General features: G+C 33.2%; 1 protein-coding gene across 1 annotated transcript in view; it reads left to right on the top strand.

Moving 5' to 3' along the window:
- The window catches only part of LOC149425722 (gonadotropin-releasing hormone receptor-like), a 627687-nt gene that overhangs the window by 184723 nt on the left and 424340 nt on the right, over window positions 1-18624 (top strand). Inside the window, exon 2 of the mRNA XM_089646095.1 lies at window positions 1282-1509. Within this exon, the coding sequence (XP_089502221.1) occupies window positions 1282-1509 (228 nt within the window). The remainder of the gene's footprint in view (window positions 1-1281; window positions 1510-18624) is intronic.

Raw genomic sequence — 18624 nt, 5'->3', positions numbered from 1 at the left:
TTTATCCATATCACAATACTATTTCACGCGTGAGGCCCTGATGTGGCCAAATCTTTGTTGACATTCGGGAATAATTTATACATTCGTCGATAGAAAATATTTAGTTGTGCTAATTGCTATATTCCATTTGTAACTTCTGACGGTCACAACGTTGCGAGCTGAAATTTAAAAGTATTTCCAGCCGACAAAGCCACAACAGATACTTTCAGCAAGCTTAAAGACCCTCATAGCTCTTATTTTCAGCTCGCAATGCCACAACAGATACTTTAAGCAAGCTTTAACACCTCCATAGCTCTTAGTCTTCGATTTTTACGTGAGACACAGGTGCAGAGTGTGTTTTATGTTTTTTTAAACTTTAAAATGAAATACAATTTTATAATTTATTTGTTATTGATTGACTATATGATCTTTAACATTGTGGATGGAATTTGACGTCGGCCAAGTGGCCACATCTGGCCGTGGTGCAAAGACGAGCTGTTTAAAGCACATTTTTCACAATATTTTCGCAGACTTCTGGCGTTATTTCGGTACTTTCGTTTCAAATGTTGACCTTAAGCATTTATTGGCGTACACCTTTTTCTTTAAGTACCCTCAGAGTAAGAAATCGGGAGTGGTCAAATCAAAAATTCGTGGGGGCCAGTCGTTATCACCACTTATTTTCTCCCTTCACAATTGAACAATTATTTAAATAAAATGTTTTAATCATTTCAACACGTTATGGCGTTAGATGCCCGATAATAAATAGCTTTCGACCACTCTCTACGACTGTCAAAAAATGTCATCCAAACCAAAATGGCGGCTAAACAAAATGGACCTGGAACATAAAACGCACCCTGTACTAACACTTTTTACCGTACTGTACTGTACTTAACATTTACCGGTGTCCACCCTATATATTATTAATACCTTGACTACAAACATGTCACTATTAGAAGTGCTAGTACCTAGTGAAGCTGAAATACCTAACAGCTAACAACGGCCCTTGGAAAAACTAAAATGAAGTAAAAAAAACATTACGAATATCGATTATCTTTCAGGTAATAGGTATTAGGCATAATTTTCCTGGAAATTGGTAATCCAAATAGTCACCAATTTATTGATTCATGTTTCGGTGTTGGTCATTTATTACCGTTAGAAATACTAATAAGTAATCCATTATTTAAATTACAAAAAACTTAAATTCTACAATTCTACAACTGACCTTCAAAACTTTCAACTGGCTGAAAATTTAACCAAATTGTTGAATGCGAAGTTTTCGCTAATTACAAATACTTATTTCAGGTCAGCTGGAGAATTACGGTGCAATGGGTCGCCGGAAATAAAGCCTGCAAAATCTTAATGTTCCTGCGCGTCTTCGGGCTGTACCTGTCCTCCAACGTGCTGGTGTGCGTGTCCTTGGACCGGTACTTCGCTGTCCTCCATCCCCTGCGGGTCGCTGACGCCAGACGGAGGGGCAAAGTGATGCTCTATTTCGCCTGGGGAGTGTCCCTCATAAGCAGCGCACCACAGGTAAGTCAACTTCGTGCCATGATATTTTGTTGATAATCTTTTGACAATATTAACGGCCGTTGTTCCGTGACTAAAATACTAGTTCTAAAAAGTGTCAATGAGAGAGAAATGTAGAACGTCATTCGGTTAACGTACTTTTTTTAGTATCGCATATTGCGAATAAATGTTGCTATCATTTTTAGCATGAAGCTTATATGGAAGATGAAGATATATAAGATAATATCAAAATAGATTTAGCGGAATGGGCGAACGTAATGGACGATAATATCGGGTTAGACTGGCGGCGAAAGCCAAATATTGATATATATATATATATATATATATATATATATATATATATATATATATATTTGTATAAAGCATACTTTGAGCCACATTATATACACTTTTTTTTTAATGCCATTTTGTTTAATCAACCCTTAAAAACTACCCCCTCACAGCTATATACGTCTATGATGTACCGTTTAATATATATATCGATACATACATCTAGAGCATACTTTGAAGACATATTTTTATTCTGTACAGACGATAGTTTGAAGACAGTCCTCAATGTATGCGTTATATATAATTTCCCGTCGTGGTCTCAAACAATGCTTTTCACAGAGAGGTGTTTCGTGTACATAAAGCATACTTTCGACCTATGGTAAGTAGGAAACTTCCATTGGAATAATGTGTAATTATTAATATTTTTGACGCCAGATGGCACAAATAATAATATCAAATATGTAGATATTTACGCGCTGTGAATTTGGTACATTATGATAAAGTAATGTTTCGTCTTCAAGTCCAATCCTTTATGAAACTTTTTCGTTGAGTTTTTCGAAAGGTAAGAGTGAAAAATTTCATCCATCTCGAAAAAAAACATTTTTAATACTTATTGTTAATTTTAGCTTTTTTATAGGTACCAACAAACTTTTACCCATAGATAATAGAAACAAAGCGGATATGGCATGGAAGCGTGCCAACTGTCATCGAGCTTAGACCATACTGCACGGGTTGTACGTTTGGTGACTATGTAGGAGTGTAGATGCAGGGCATTGTAAGTTTATATGATGTTGGCGACACTACACACAAACTAAAAACAATTAATGGCCTATCTTCCCTGTTCCGGTACACATTTTAACTTATGTGTTAGGTAGGTACCTAGATGGTTTTACCCATAGATAATAGAAACAAAGCGGATATGGCATGGAAGTTTGCCAACTGTCATCGAGCTTAGACCATACTGCACGGGTTGTACGTTTGGTGACTATGTAGGAGTGTAGATGCAGGGCATTGTTAGGTTAAATGATGTTGGCGACACTACACACAAACTAACAACGATTAATGGCCTATCTTCCTTGTTCCGTTACAAATTTAAATTTTTGTGTTAGGTAGGCACCTACATGGTTTTACCCATAGATAATAGAAACAAAGCAGATATGGCATTGTATTATTTCACAATTTATCTTTAAAAATAATATAAGGTATATTTGCGATACGTTCCAGATTGGAGGGTACTCTCAGTATTGCCCTGGTGTAATACCATCATCCAGAATTGAAAATTTGATTGAAATGGCTTTAGCCGTGTTTGGTGACCAGGTACTTCCCCACCTTTCTCTTCCACATCTCCTTCCTCTCTCCAATACTTTTAGCTTAACAACGAGCAATTTTGAGCTACCGGCATCTGTTTTTCCTCCCTCCTATAATCCGAGCCTCTTCAAGGCCTGCATTAATAAATCCCTTCCTACAGCCCCTACCTTAATCCGCCTCACAACGCCGCCCAACCGGGTGGTGACATAGTTCCCCTGTCGGTACACTGCACAGGCAGGGACGCTCTTGTGAGGTGTCACATATATGTATATAAAAACATACCCCAATTGTGTGGGGAGTAAAACTTGGTCTGTGATTGTGTGAGTTCTTTCGTATAACACTATTGGCCGAAGCCTTGAATGAGTGAGTGCATATTTGATGCAAAAGTATAATATATGGAGTTCGCAAAGTAATTTTTTTGCGTAAATCTTTTTCATGATGAAACTTGTGCGTGGTAATCCTTCGCAAACCAAAAAAGGATTTACTAAAGAAGTGGAAACGTTTATGAATTGAAAATATATATTTTTATGATTTCGACAAAAAATGTGTAATTCGACTAAACATTCAGAAAAAAATTAAGCATTTACCTTCAGCAACAAAAACACATTAAATTTTAAATGTGTAACATTTAGATGAATAATTTTTATCACAATTCTCCATTAGGAGATATAAAGTTAATTTCTCACTTCCTTTATTTCTCAAAATGTCCTTGCACACTTATTACGTTTATTAAATATTAAGTCAATACATTTGAAAATAAATATATCTACGGCCCTACTCATAAATATTCCCTAAAACGACGCTTCAACATCGTACTAGCTATTCTGGGGAGGGGACTGATCCTGCCGGATTGTAAATTTTTTACAAGAAGATTTGACGAATTATATTGGTGACGATTTTTTTAGCGTGGCAATACTCATTAGCATTTAACATTTTCGGCGTGTTGTCAACTTCACGTTAGTTTATTTACGTCAATATTTAGACAAAAGTGGCCGTCATGTTATAGTAATCAGATTATACCTCAAATATGATTTAAGATTTTCACGGCCAAAAGTATTTTTGTTATTTGCTTTTGGGGTGTTATGCCGTGTTCCGCTAACTCCTTCTTTAGCCAACGTTTCGGACAGCATTGTAGTGTCCATCATCAGGGCAGATGTGTTATTTATTGCCCTTGATTCTTGGTTCTGCCCTGATGATGGACACTGCAATGCTGTCCGAAACGTTGGCTAAAGAATGAGTTAGCGCAACACGGCATAGCACCCCAAAAACAAATAACAAAAAAGATTTTACCTCTATTCCCATAATTACTTTTTAATTTTGATGAATACCTATTTATACCAATTTTATTTTCTAAATACTTAAGTTTTTTTACCGAGTTGCATCTCTTTACCTAACCTTAGTAACACCATTAAATAAAATAAAAACACTTTGTTTACCTTTTATAATAGAACTGCATATACTACATCTCATTTTCATAAATGATACAGAAATATTCCTGGTTTTAAATTAATAAAACAACATTTAGTATTCGATTAAAACTGATTTCTTTTATTGTTCCACAAAATGATACAATTAACGCAGTTTGCCAATAGTAACTGTCTTAATTAAAGCAGGAAACATCGAACGGAAGACATGCTTTCAGTATTTATCGATTAAGCTTACATTACTCCGACACACACTAGCTTAATTAACGATCTTAATTAATCACAGGCAAATAAAAAATAAAAAAATAATTGGATAATTTGTAGAGCGCCGTTTTTGTGAAAGATCACCTCAAGGGCGCTAAATGGTTCTAATAATGGGTTCAAGGAAGCAGTTTCCGAAAGAAATCCGAAATAGTAGTACCTAAATATTTTAATATTGTTGAGCGACGAAAATCCGAAATAGTAGTACCTAAATATTTTAATATTGTTGAGCGACGAACGAACTTTGAAACAGCCTGTAGGTAACATTCGATTCACGCGTGCCAAGTCCATGCGCGTTGACTACCATCGAGAACGATAAATGCGAAGCCTTTATTATATGCACTCACTTCTAATAATAATAACAAATTAAATAAAAACAAATCACTTTGTTTACACCACTTACACCGCTTTCTTAGTAATTTAAAAATCACCTAAAATAATAAAGTATTTTACCTTGAATTCACGGCAACAAGCTCGAAAAAAAAACTGTCCCGACGAAAAGTGAATGCTACGCCCAGACACTTGCCACTTGACACTTGTGGCAACGCAAGCCTAGGTAAGCGTAGGCAAGCCAAACGTTGGCATCTACGTTCTTGGCGGACGTCGAGGCAACTACATCAGCTGTGTCAGATGTCATTTTTCCTATTTCTATTTAAAAGCTAAACGAAGAAATTGCCCAAAAAAAAGACAAATTAATTTTATTAATAATTTGAGAAGAAATTTGAAAATAATGTAAAAAGATTGCTGCCAAAACTATGGGAAAAAATAGTTGAAGATAATATTGTTAATTTTGAAATTTGAAATCGTCAGAAACAACTTAAAAATAAGTGCTCTCGCTAGCAGAAAAGTTGCTTGAAATGGCTGTAGCCGTGATTAGTGATCAGATCTAAATAGCTATGTACTTCCCTACCTTCCTCTTCCTCATTTATTTCCCCTCCTCCACTACCTCCAGCATCACAACATACCCCAATTGGGGATGCCATAGTCTCACTGGCTCCAGATGGCTTGGAGCTGTTGAGACTCTTGTGCGGTATTCACACACAAAAAGAGTGGTATAATGCATTCGTTCCGGATATACGAGAGACCCAGTTTCAACCGTTACTTTATTTATTTTTCTGTGACTTGTTCCTTTTCATATAAAAATTAACTAATTTACTTGAATTAATTATATATGTTTTTAAATTAATAAATCCATACATAGGACCCTGCTTGATATAATTTAAAAAAAATGATTATCGTTTGTCCAGTTATACATTTTTACGATATTTACTATAAACAGCTCGGAGTTGCACTCTTCTCAGGGTTAATTGCCATATACAAGGCGCAAGTTAGCAACGCTTGCCGCGCCTTGTGGACAGAATACCAACCGGACCCCGGCCTGATCGGCAGCAAGCTATCGCAAGCCTATTCAAGCCAAGCCAAACGCTTGCGGACGCTTGCCGAGCCGAGACAAGTATGTGGGCGCCCCTTAAAACACTTTTTATGGTTTGTAGAAATATCACAATATCATAAATATCGAAATGTTACAATCGATATGATATTATAAGAATGTTCGTATATTTCGGTAACAAAACCGAATTCCGAAACCGGAACTTTTCGTAGGGCAACATAATATATTTTTTAATGTAGAAACGGACTTCAAAATGTCCAAAACCCAATAAAATGCTTTATTATATTATAGCTTAAAAGAAAATATATTTATTTGTGATAACTATTTGTGATTTTGATAACTCCATGCCACACCAATTTAATTTGTATGGAAGGTAAAAAACAGTTTCTCAAGAAAACTTAAAAAAAAATAACTGGCTATTCAGATCTTGTTACTAAATATAGCTAAAACTATTTAAAGCAACGTTTCAATTTTGAGCGGTGGTTTTACTCAGAGCGCCTTTCACTATGCGATGCGCCGCAAGTGCACAACAGATTATTTAAATGAATTGATTGTGAAATAAGACAAATTAATTGAATAAAATTTACTCGCAACTCCGGATTGCTAGTTGAGAGCCTTACCCCTCGACCAAACCTTACCACAAACATTATTAATTTTCTCCATCAGGAGTGTTGAAAATTTTGAAGTGTTGCATATAAATCGAACTCACATGGAATAGCACTATTATATATCCCTACGCGATAGTGTGACATAACACATAACACCACTAACCAATGATAGCTAAAATGTATCACGCCACAAGAAAGATACAGCGGCAAGGGCTACACAAAACAAACAATTTAGTTTCATGCTTGATATCGATAGTTAAATCAAATCTTGATGTTTTAGACTTCGGTAGGCAGGTACCTACCTAGGTCACTACTTACTTGGACTTTACGATAATTTATGAAAAGATATGTACAAAGTAGGTAGGAATATAATTATGTTGCATTCTGTAAATTGATTCGAATTCGTAAGATCAAAGAAGATAGACCGCATACCTACCACAGTTCTTACAATACAATTAGGTTCGCTATTTCGCCTTTCGGAAAAATCTCTGGTGTATTTTGTTTATCTAGGTACCTACCAAATCAGAATCCAGTCGGTGTCCCGAAACGAACGATTACTCGTACTAGGTACTGTAGGTACGAAGAGAAGGAAATGGAGCGGTAAAGGTTCCTGACTAGGTATTTATATCTGGTCACCAAGCAAGACTAAAGTTATTATAATGAACACGATAAAGAAGTGGACGCTTTATATGGATTAGGCATATTGCACGGATTAATGGAGAAAAGAGTGTAAAGAGAATACAATCGAATCCTAGCTGTTCAAACCTAGTTAATTACTGTGTAAACGTCCTAATTAAAACCTCTTCAAATCTAACAACTGAATAAATATTAACTATTTTATTCGATACTTAAATAAGTGAGATAAGGAATTAATATGTATTTATTTGTAAGAAACAAACAGCTTACAGTATACATAATATATAATACAGAGATAAATACCTACAATACGACTGCAATCCATTCACACAAGTGAATTGCAGTCAAGCCAAAAAAGTTTCTTATGCTAATATTGGTTTGGAGATGGAGTTTTATTATATCTTAAAATTAATGTTTGGTTAGAGAAAAAGGAGAGGAATATAGGATAAGGATATAAGATGCTCCCGATACATTTCATACTTTCGTATTAATTTATCGTACGCGTTTCTTCTATTCGATATTTCTGAAGATTTTTTTAAAAATGTCTATGCTGTGAATTTTTTTGTTATATTGCGTACATATTCCAGGAATTGGGATTTTTTTTTCTAATGTTTGTTCTACATGTGGACAAATGGAATAAATTGGATTGGCGGGTTGATCTTGATGGAATTGGAATTTTTATTAAATTGGTAAGCTCTGGCGAGTCTCGGCCATTATTTAGAATTTTATAATACAGGATTTGATAAAAAATTAAACACTAGTAATTATTACGGTTTTGATAAGGATAACATTTTCATTTTAAAACTGGTTTATGCCTGTTGATTTCCGTAAAATACAACAAATAGAAATGATGGTTCACAGAATGATAATACCGATAATCTTATATGGCCACTAACTGAAAATAATATTAAAAATGTATTTTAATTATCATTGGTTGTGACAACCCTTTCCTAAAAGAAATATATTTGTTCAATGTAATCCGATAGCTGTCTGGGATATATCCGGTCGAGAATATGTGGAAAGGGTTCAATCAAATTACGGAACAAACTGTTGGGTAGCTGTCTCTTTTCTGCGCGGTGGCAGGAGCACGTCAGTAACACGTGTTAAAATGTTCACGTGATCGCGGAGTGAATTCGTAGCTAATCGTTTGAGAACTTTGTTATGAATTAAGTTTTGAACTTATTAACCACCTACCTATGATGTTTTTCAATTAAATTAAAATTAATCTTGTAACCGACCAATATTTAGCCCAGTTACCTAGGTACCTAGGTACATATCTATGAACAATAAGTTTTCTGAAAAATGTAATCAATTTATTTAGACAAAATTAATGAAATTAAAAGTTTTTCGATTTTAAAGAGGTCTAGGATTTTAATGTTCTGAGCCGGGTAGCAGTATCTACCATTACATCAACACCACTACCATCACTCAAGAGTCTGCTCCTAACCGTCTGGCGACAGTGAAAGTACACATTTACAAATGTTCCGAAAGTGCCAATGCAAAGTGAAAGTGCCGAAAATATACTATAGTATAGGTACCAACGTATTAAGTAAACTTAATAAACTGTTAATTACACCTATTTATCAAATATTTTTTTTATTTTACAAGCAATAATTATTCGCCTGAAACACTCATCCACATTGAAAAATCTCCTGATAAAAGATACATGACGCAAGATATAAGATATACAAGATAGTTTACCAAAAAAATAATAAATATTTTTTTCTTGCGCACGCCGTAATTTGAACCCGCGACCTCCGAATTCATAGCCAAGAATCGTAATCTCAATCTCAACGGCGAAACAATGAACAACTATTTTCTAGTTATTTAAAATATTGCATTATTCACGTAACATGGCGATACTGAAAGTACCTATCTACCATTCTTGAACTTGCCGCAAATATACCATATAGGTACGAACGAATTATTTGGTATAATTTATCAAATAAAATTTACTTGCGCACGCCCTAATTTGAACCTGCGACCTCCTAATTCGTAGTCAAGGATCGTCATCTCAATCTCAACGGCGAAAAATTTAACAACTATTTTGTAGTTATTTAAAATATTGCATTTTTTACGTAACATGGCGATACTGAAAGTACCTATCTACCATTCTTGAAATTGCCGCAAATATACCATATAGGTAGTAACGTATTATTTAAACAAATAAATATTGTGAAATTATACAAATTTATCAAATAAAATTTACTTGCGCACTACGTAATTTGAACCCGCGACCTCCGAATTCATAGCCAAGGATCGTAATCTCAATCTCAACGGCGAAACAATGAACAACTATTTTGTAGTTATTTGTAGTTATTAACTATTTTCTAGTTATTAAAAATATTGCATTATTCAAGTAACAGGGCGATACTGAAAGTACCCATCCACCATTCTTGAAATTGCCGCAAATATACCATGTAGGTACTAACGTATTATTTAAACAAATGAATGTTGTGAAATTATACAAATTTATCAGATAAAATTTACTTGCGCACAACGTAATTTGAACCCGCGACCTGCGAATTCGTAGCCAAGGATCGTAATCTCAATCTCAACGGCGAAAAATTTAACAACTATTTTGTAGTTATTTAAAATATTGCATTATTCACGTAACATGGCGATACTGAAAGTACCTATCTACCATTCTTGAACTTGCCGCAAATATACCATATAGGTACGAACGAATTATTTAAAACTAATAAGTATTGTGAAATTATAGAAATTTATCAAATAAAATTTACTTGCGCACGACGTAATATGAACCCGCGACCTCCGAATTCATAGCCAAGGATCGTAATCTCAATCTCAACGGCGAAACAATGAACAACTATTTTGTAGTTATTTAAAATATTGCATTATTCACGTAACATAGCGATACTGAAAGTACCTATCCACCATTCTTAAACTTGCCGCAAATATACCATATAGGTACGAACGAATTATTTAAAACTAATAAGTATTGTGAAATTATACAAATTCATCAAATAAAATTTACTTGCGCACAACGTAATTTGAACCCGCGACCTCCGAATTCGTAGCCAAGGATCGTAATCTCAATCTCAACGGCGAAACAATGAACAACTATTTTGTAGTTATTTGTAGTTATTAACTATTTTCTAGTTATTAAAAATATTGCATTATTCAAGTAACAGGGCGATACTGAAAGTACCTATCCACCATTCTTGAAATTGCCGCAAATATACCATGTAGGTAGGTACTAACGGATTATTTAAACAAATAAATATTGTGAAATTATACAAATTTATCAGATAAAATTTACTTGCGCACAACGTAATTTGTACCCGCGACCTGCGAATTCGTAGCCAAGGATCGTAATCTCAATCTCCACGGCGAAAAATTTAACAACTATTTTGTAGTTATTTAAAATATTGCATTATTCACGTAACATGGCGATACTGAAAGTACCTATCTACCATTCTTGAACTTGCCGCAAATATACCATATAGGTACGAACGAATTATTTAAAACTAATAAGTATTGTGAAATTGTAGAAATTTATCAAATAAAATTTACTTGCGCACGACGTAATTTGAACCCGCGACCTCCGAATTCGTAGCCAAGGATCGTAATCTCAATCTCAACGGCGAAACAATGAACAACTATTTTGTAGTTATTTAAAATATTGCATTATTCAAGTAACATGGCGATACTGAAAGTACCTATCTACCATTCTTGAATTTGCCGCAAATACCTATACCATATAGGTAGGTACTAACGTATTATTTCAACAAATAAATATTGTGAAATTATGCAAATTGCACGCCGTAATTTGAACCCGCGATTTCTGAATTCTTTTTTTATAGTTATATTATTATTGCATTATTCACGTAACATGAGAGTAGGAAGTATGTACCTCTCATTATTATTTTTCATACATTTATACTTTTGAATAGGTACCTAGAAGAAAAAAAACTATAAAAATAAAAAGTATAAAACTCAGTACGGGTAGTGAAGCCCACATTGTCAAAGTATGAAAATAAATTTATTTTGAAAATACAGGTATCTGTAATATGATTAAAAATTATGGAAGTATTTTTTTTTTCACAAAGCACTCTTTTCAGGGTGGAATGCCTAAAACCAAAAAAAAAACTTTTTTTTTAATGTTTGCACAAACGTAATATGTGTAATTATTTTTATTAGATTATTTTAAAATCAGTTTTTAATACACCATCAAATTATGTACGAGCATATTAATTTTATTATTATCTAATGAGAAAAAATAATACCAACAATGCGGACACCGGGTTTAAAAATGCGACATTCTCCGACAAAAGCAAGCGAAAAAGAATACAAACATAAATTAGGTAAATAGGTACCGAGCCTTTGCTAATTCGAAAATTCACAATAGAAAATTTCAAAAATCTGAGAACGATACGATAGTGGCATCTATGGATATTTTAGTAATGTATGGCTCAAAGCATGCCTTCTGCATAATTTTAAAATTGGCTTCAATCTATGCGTTGCGTATATAATGCAAAGTGTTAGTTTGGGGACAGATACTTTGGGCCTGTCCCCAAACTATACAAATGTCCCCGAAGTATGGGCGCGCTCGAAAAACTGTCCTCATTCTATGCTTCCCACATATATATATATATATATATATATACCTACTTATATATATATAGTTATATATATATATATATATATATATATATATATATATATATATATATATATATATATATATTTATTGTCATTAAAAACCCTTGTAATTAATTTACCAAATTTAAATAATTTAGAAATACTTAATACTTACCACGCGGACCTTACTTCTTACCGCAAACTGGCGACAAAATTGTCGTAGAAAAAGTTTCTATGACCACCTCCACTCTCTTCCTTCCTTCGTGTTTTTACATAATAGTTTTGTTATTGTTTCTTATGAGACCATTTTGGCGCCGATCGCCATTCATTCGCATCGACTTTACCCTCACAAAATGTTGTTTAACTCAGTGAAAAAATCTCTCCTATGATTTAGGTCAAAGAAGATTATTTCAAGTACGAAAACTCATTAAACCCATCATATTATAGGTAAACAGAACTGAATTGTTAAATAAAAACAAGAATAGTTATGTTTGTTTCCTTTTTGTTAATTCAAAACGTACTGATATACACGGTGTCCGGAAACTCGTAGTACAAGCGGGAAACTGGTCAAACTACATCACATTTGGAGTCGATTTTGTAGTAAATTTTTTTTTGATTTGAACTTTCGTTTTCGAGTAAATCGAGTCAGAAGTTGATTTTATTGCTGACCAAATTCTTTTAAATTATTACTGAAGATCAAAGTACCAAACTAATTAAAACTATTCAAAAGTAAAACAAATAAAGAAACCCGGATTCAGAGCATTATTTTGAAATCACCCTTCATTTAATCCGGTGTAATCATAAAATATTTCTGCTCTGCAGGGTTAAAACATCTATTCTTCTAATATTCATACCTATCTCTGACATATTCGCAAAATATACCTTTCTCTATTATGTTGGGTTCTATTTACATATGAAGGTAAGAGACGCACGGAGTTTTTTTAAATTTTTGCCTTACCAATTGCCCAGACAATTTTAGGAATTTAAAAGACAAGAATTGAAATCTAAGCAGGTGACATTGTTATAATTGAAAAAATAAAGATCCATCTTTGATTTGTGGTAAGGTGCGTTACCTTGTTGGAAACTGCCAAACCTACTACTTACAACTTCTTCGTAACCCACTACGACTACTTCTTAAGTTCAACAGCTAATCTATTTTCCAAAAGATTTTTATATCGTGACACGTGTTACCACAATCTACATATCTGCCCTAATGATGAACACTACAATGCTGTCCAAAACGTTGGCTAAAAAAGTGCGTAAAGAGAAAGCGCAATACAGCATACTGTCCCAAAAAACTTTTGGACCTGAGAATCTAAAATTTACATCAATTTATTTCATGATAATAATTATTGTCACTTACCCACTGACGGATCAAAAACAGACTGGAAAACAAAAACATAAGCAATTAAGAAATAGATTAGTAATATTGATTTTCTATAAGGAATTATTTATGTTATTAAAGTAATACAAACCTTTAAATCAGTGCCCCAAAATATTAAGCAAACACAAACAATATTCGTCAATAACCAATATATAAACAAAAGATTAGACTGGATCATATCAAAACCTTTGCGTTCATTCTAATTCAATCCCAAAATTTTTCAATTCGTCATCCATGTGATCAAAATAACTTTGTTATTTTTATTGCTTTTGAAGTTTCAAATATCTTCAATACGGTTGCTCGGACCACGAGAGCTTGGGGACATAATTATGTTAAAATAAACAGTCAAGCAATAGATAAAAAGTGAAATATGGGTAAGTCTCATCTTGCAGATTTCTTGGTAGAATGAAATCTTTAAATAGTAATAAAGTTATTTGGATGATTTTTATAGCGCCGTTCTTGTGCAAAATCACCTCATTTGTCTCTTTTCGAATTCACTGGTGAACTTTGACGCCGTTTTTACCGCTTTTGGCCAACGCAAAATCAAATGTCATGATCAAGTTGTAAAGCTTTCACTAAAAACGTCTTTTGACATATTATCAAAGCCGTTAGACGAGAAGAGCCACAGAAAATAAACACGCAGACCATTTCGACACACGTATTGTAATAACGACATTTGCGCGCGGACCCCGAAAAAAAATCCGGTAAATTTAGAAAAAAAAAACGAAAAATTGAGAAAGAAGTTTTTGATATTGAGGAAGATTAAGTTTTGTAATTTTTTTTTTGACATTTTCTCATCGGAATGTTAGACAACGAAAGAGGGTGCCACAATGAAAAGTGTACAGGCATTGAGATACTAATACTATCAAATTCTTCCAACTCCAGTTGAATAGTGGCAATACTGGCCGCTAGAAGCGCTAACATATTGACTGAGATTCCTGTCAGTGTTCAATTCAAATTTTAGTTGTTGGTGGTGGTGTTTTGCGCTAATTTGTATTTTGATCAATATAGAAATATATATTTTTAAAAATATTCCTAAAAGAAGCTTTTATACGTGCCGTTTTCGAAATATAATAATTACAATTTTGGAGGATTGTTATCATTGCCAGTTTATATTGGTTGTTGGCTAAATGATTCTGCGGTTTTCCAATCCGCAGAATCGGAGGTTGCGTGAATACTCTCAGTGTGAAATAACGAGAATTTTAACGAGGATAATTCTAATTTAGTTTTTTTTATTTAAAAAAAACTCACTTATAATAATTTTTTGAACAGATAAATCACGTACGCTAGAGGAGGTTTAGGGTCAACCCGACGGCTAGACTGCTGGAGACAGAATGATATTATTTGCCACGCGAGGTACCGCGTGCAGTTTACAATGATACCAGCCTCACAAGAATGTAAGTAAAAATAATATTGTATTTTATTTTCGGGAGATGTAAACTCCCTATAATATACCCTACACAATCAACAAAAACACTCCAAGTCATTTTCAGGCTGCCAAAAAATGTTTACAGGTTAGTTGTTGAAATATAATACGATTTCATTAAATCTTAACAAATAAAGTGTTCTTGATTACATAAAAAGTGAAATCTACAGTAAAAAATAAATACTAACAATTCTACAAGAACCAACGACAGAGTAAACAGGCGCTTTCGTATTTTTTGCATACGAGCAAAAACGCGGTAAAATCGTACGAAGAATTTAACACACACACATAAAATCCACAGGTAGCATATATCGTCATTAGATTGTATGGGAGTTGTCAGAAGTTGGAAGCATTATAAATATTAAAAGGTATTTGGTTTATTCTTCCGTTAAATTCGAACCATTTGAGAATTCAGAAAAAAATAGAAAGTAATACAAAAACTCACCCACGCCTTGTACTGAAAACCAATATCATTATATCCACCGATATGATCTCTGTAATAATATTTCTGTCTCACACCTACTAACTGACGAGGGTATTTTATCACCGGAACGCGCTATAAAAACTTTTTGAGAGATTATTACCGAAGTTTTGTTGCGAGACTCATTTCATGGAGAGACAAATAAATTATTATCAGAACATTTTTTCGGATATGTATATTATGCCTGTTGATTATCTAGAAATATATGAATCATAATAATAATGGTCAACTTTTTATTGCCTTCGTTTAGTGATAATATTACCTGAAGAACGCTTTAGATTCTATTAAAGTTGGTAGGCCCTCCAAAAATTAAAGTTCTTATAATTTTTTTAAAATTGTTCCTAGCCGCACATTATTTTGTAACACATCTATGATAATTATTAAACTTCTTTATCAAAATAAATAATTTCACTACAAAAAAATTATAAGACGGTACTTGCCTGTCGGAAAAGTTATTTTTAAAAATGGTACTCGCTTTAAGTAAATTAAGTCTTGAGTAGATACTTGATACAGAAAAAAGCTTTTTGTTATTTCCATAATTTATTGTTATTATATTGAATCTGTGAGAGAGATTGAATTTGCAAATATATTATTTTAGAGCGGTCGGCTCTGTGTGCGTTATCATAAATGCATGTTATTACCATGACCCCAAGAGTGTAGCACCGTGTAACGTGTAACGTAACTGATACTGTATCAATCTGCAAGTGGGTACGGCTCGTCCAAGGTAACCGCGTATCCAGCTACAAGCTCCCGGATCCGCCTTTAGTGCTTGCAGTGTGATCGCAGTGAATCCGCAGTCGGCGGCTCGCTGCGATCACACTGCGCTCCACCCGCGAGCGGCTCGCAGTAGGCTCGCGCCTACGTACTCACTTTATACAGTATCAGTTACGTTACACGTTACACGGCTAGATGAGTACCCTGCTTTAGACCTTCTGAGGAATTCCATTATTCGGAATAAATCAGTACCTATGAGGTTACTTTAACAGTGTTCATGTGTTTTTTTGTCCATGACAATATGATATCCCTTTTCTTTTTGTTTCCTCATATCAAAACATCGATGTTAACCGACATATTTGTATTTGATTTTCTGTGCGTGAGTCGTTCATCAACAACGAACACTCGATCGCGTTGTGATTCGGTCATTTGATAAAAATTATATAACTATTTTACAAGTCCTACGGATCGAAACAGATACGAAAACTCCTGACATCTTTAAGGGCTCAGTTTTTAGAGGTGTACCTTAAACCCCTCTTCAGTTTTTTTACAATTTTTCAGAGAAAATGATGAGTTTGTCTATTAAAAATAGGTTGTGCCCACCACCCTACCGATATTTTAGAATGTGCTCTAGAGTAAAAAAAGGTTGGGAACCCCTGGAGTAGGCCATCTGATTGGTCGAATTCAAATCATGTGTTTCGGGCATTTGGCATAGGGGGTCTGCAGGCAAAAAAATACCACTCTGCCCCTCAATTTTAAGCAACCGTATGGTTCATTTCGGTTAGCAGGCGACCGGATTCAAAAAAATAAGACCTTTAAATTAAGACCCGATTTCATACTGAAATAGGATCGCCATATGTAATACGAGATTTCTAATCTAATATCGTTTTTGCTCATTTAATTTTTGGATAATATCGAAGAAAATATGTTTTAGAAAGTTCATAATCCATTGGATTAATTACATAACAATGAAAATTATCCACAATTACATGATTATGTTTCACGTTTATAAAAATATCCCGCGTTCCTTCAATATGGTTGATACGCACGGCGGCTATAGATGGCCAACAGAACGCACCTCTGGCGGTATAAGAACGAACCAAATGACTGGCACGAATATTTAAATATGCAGCTCACAATACACATAGTTATGCAAAATTACTTGACCATTAACAAGCGTTTAATAAGAAGATTTATTCTTGAAGCTCATCACTTTGTAATGGCATTTTTCATTATTATTTAATTTTTTTTTTGCTTATTAACTATATCTGATTTTATACTGACATGTTTTCTAATTTGTAAAATTTCAAAATTATTTATTTGCGTTGCTTTATTTATTTATTATTTTTTTTTATTTATTTATTTTTTATTAAGTAAAAGATTATACATTTATATACATTATTTAAGAAATGTTTGACTGCCCAACTAGGAGGATTCCCGTTTAAGGACAGTCAAATTAGAATGAGTATTAACATTTTGATAAGTTGTTTGATAAGTAAAGTATTAAAATAATAATGAAATAATAGGTATACATATGTACTTTTAACTGGAACCTTAGCCTACTAACATATTTTTTTATAAATATGAATAACAAAGAGAAGAAATAGATTATATCCCGAGTGAAGTATTTTAAGACCTGATTTTTTATCGAAAGTGTGATCATTATTCAAAAGATGATTTGCAAACTCAGATTTACTATTTCCATTTAGAACCCCGAGATGTTCTTTGGTTCTGACTTCAAAGTTTCTATTGGTTCTACCTTTGTAAAAGAAATTACAATCATCCCAATTGAGTTTATAAACTCCGGATTTTTTCGTTTTATCTTCTTTATTTTAAGAATATATTTCTTTATTGTTATTAGTGTAAAACGCCGGTTGAATAGTACCAGGAATGTTTTTTTATATAATTTTAGAAGTATCGTTATCCAAAAACAAAATTCTATGCCATTGTTCATTTCTATCTTTAGAAATACGGTAAATATACCGTTTGAAGAGAATATGTTTAGTTTTTTTATTTAGTATTTCAACATTCATAATTATTTCACATTCATAATTATAAAAACAGCTTTTAAATTTTTTTAAAAATATGACAAATATTCTGAAATAACACTAGATGTGAACATACAGTTTATTTTTTATTTACTAAGCCTTTATCCAAAAGTACTTGTACCAATTAGCTTAAAATACAATCACTTTTATATTGTTAAATATTTAATATTAAATTCTTCAATTTATGCTCAAAACATGTCTGTTAAACAAAACAAGAAAATAATTAATTACCATCACGAATTAAATGGCGCAGAATAATTTTTCTTATATAGATAATGATAATGAAATAGAAAGTAGTACAGTAAATAATTTAGAAGATTGGATAAAAAAAAAAACAAAACATAAATTCGTCTGATAATCTTGTTTGTATTCAATTAAATATAAGATCTATACAAAAATATTGGGATGTTTTGCATATATATTTACTTAATTGTTTGAAGTATATTGACATTCTGATGCTATGTGAAACATCTGTTCAAACTGATAGTATGTGTATTTACAATATTCCTGGATATAATGCATATAACTACTGCAGGACTGATAAGTCAGGAGGAGTCATTATA

The sequence above is a fragment of the Hesperophylax consimilis genome, chromosome 2, assembly GCF_061612785.1.
Source record: "Hesperophylax consimilis isolate HC1 chromosome 2, BYU_Hcon_1.0, whole genome shotgun sequence".
In the NCBI taxonomy this organism is placed as follows: Eukaryota; Metazoa; Arthropoda; class Insecta; order Trichoptera; family Limnephilidae; genus Hesperophylax; species Hesperophylax consimilis.
Note: the sequence above shows the minus strand (reverse complement) of the source record. Positions and strands in the feature narration are given on the sequence as shown.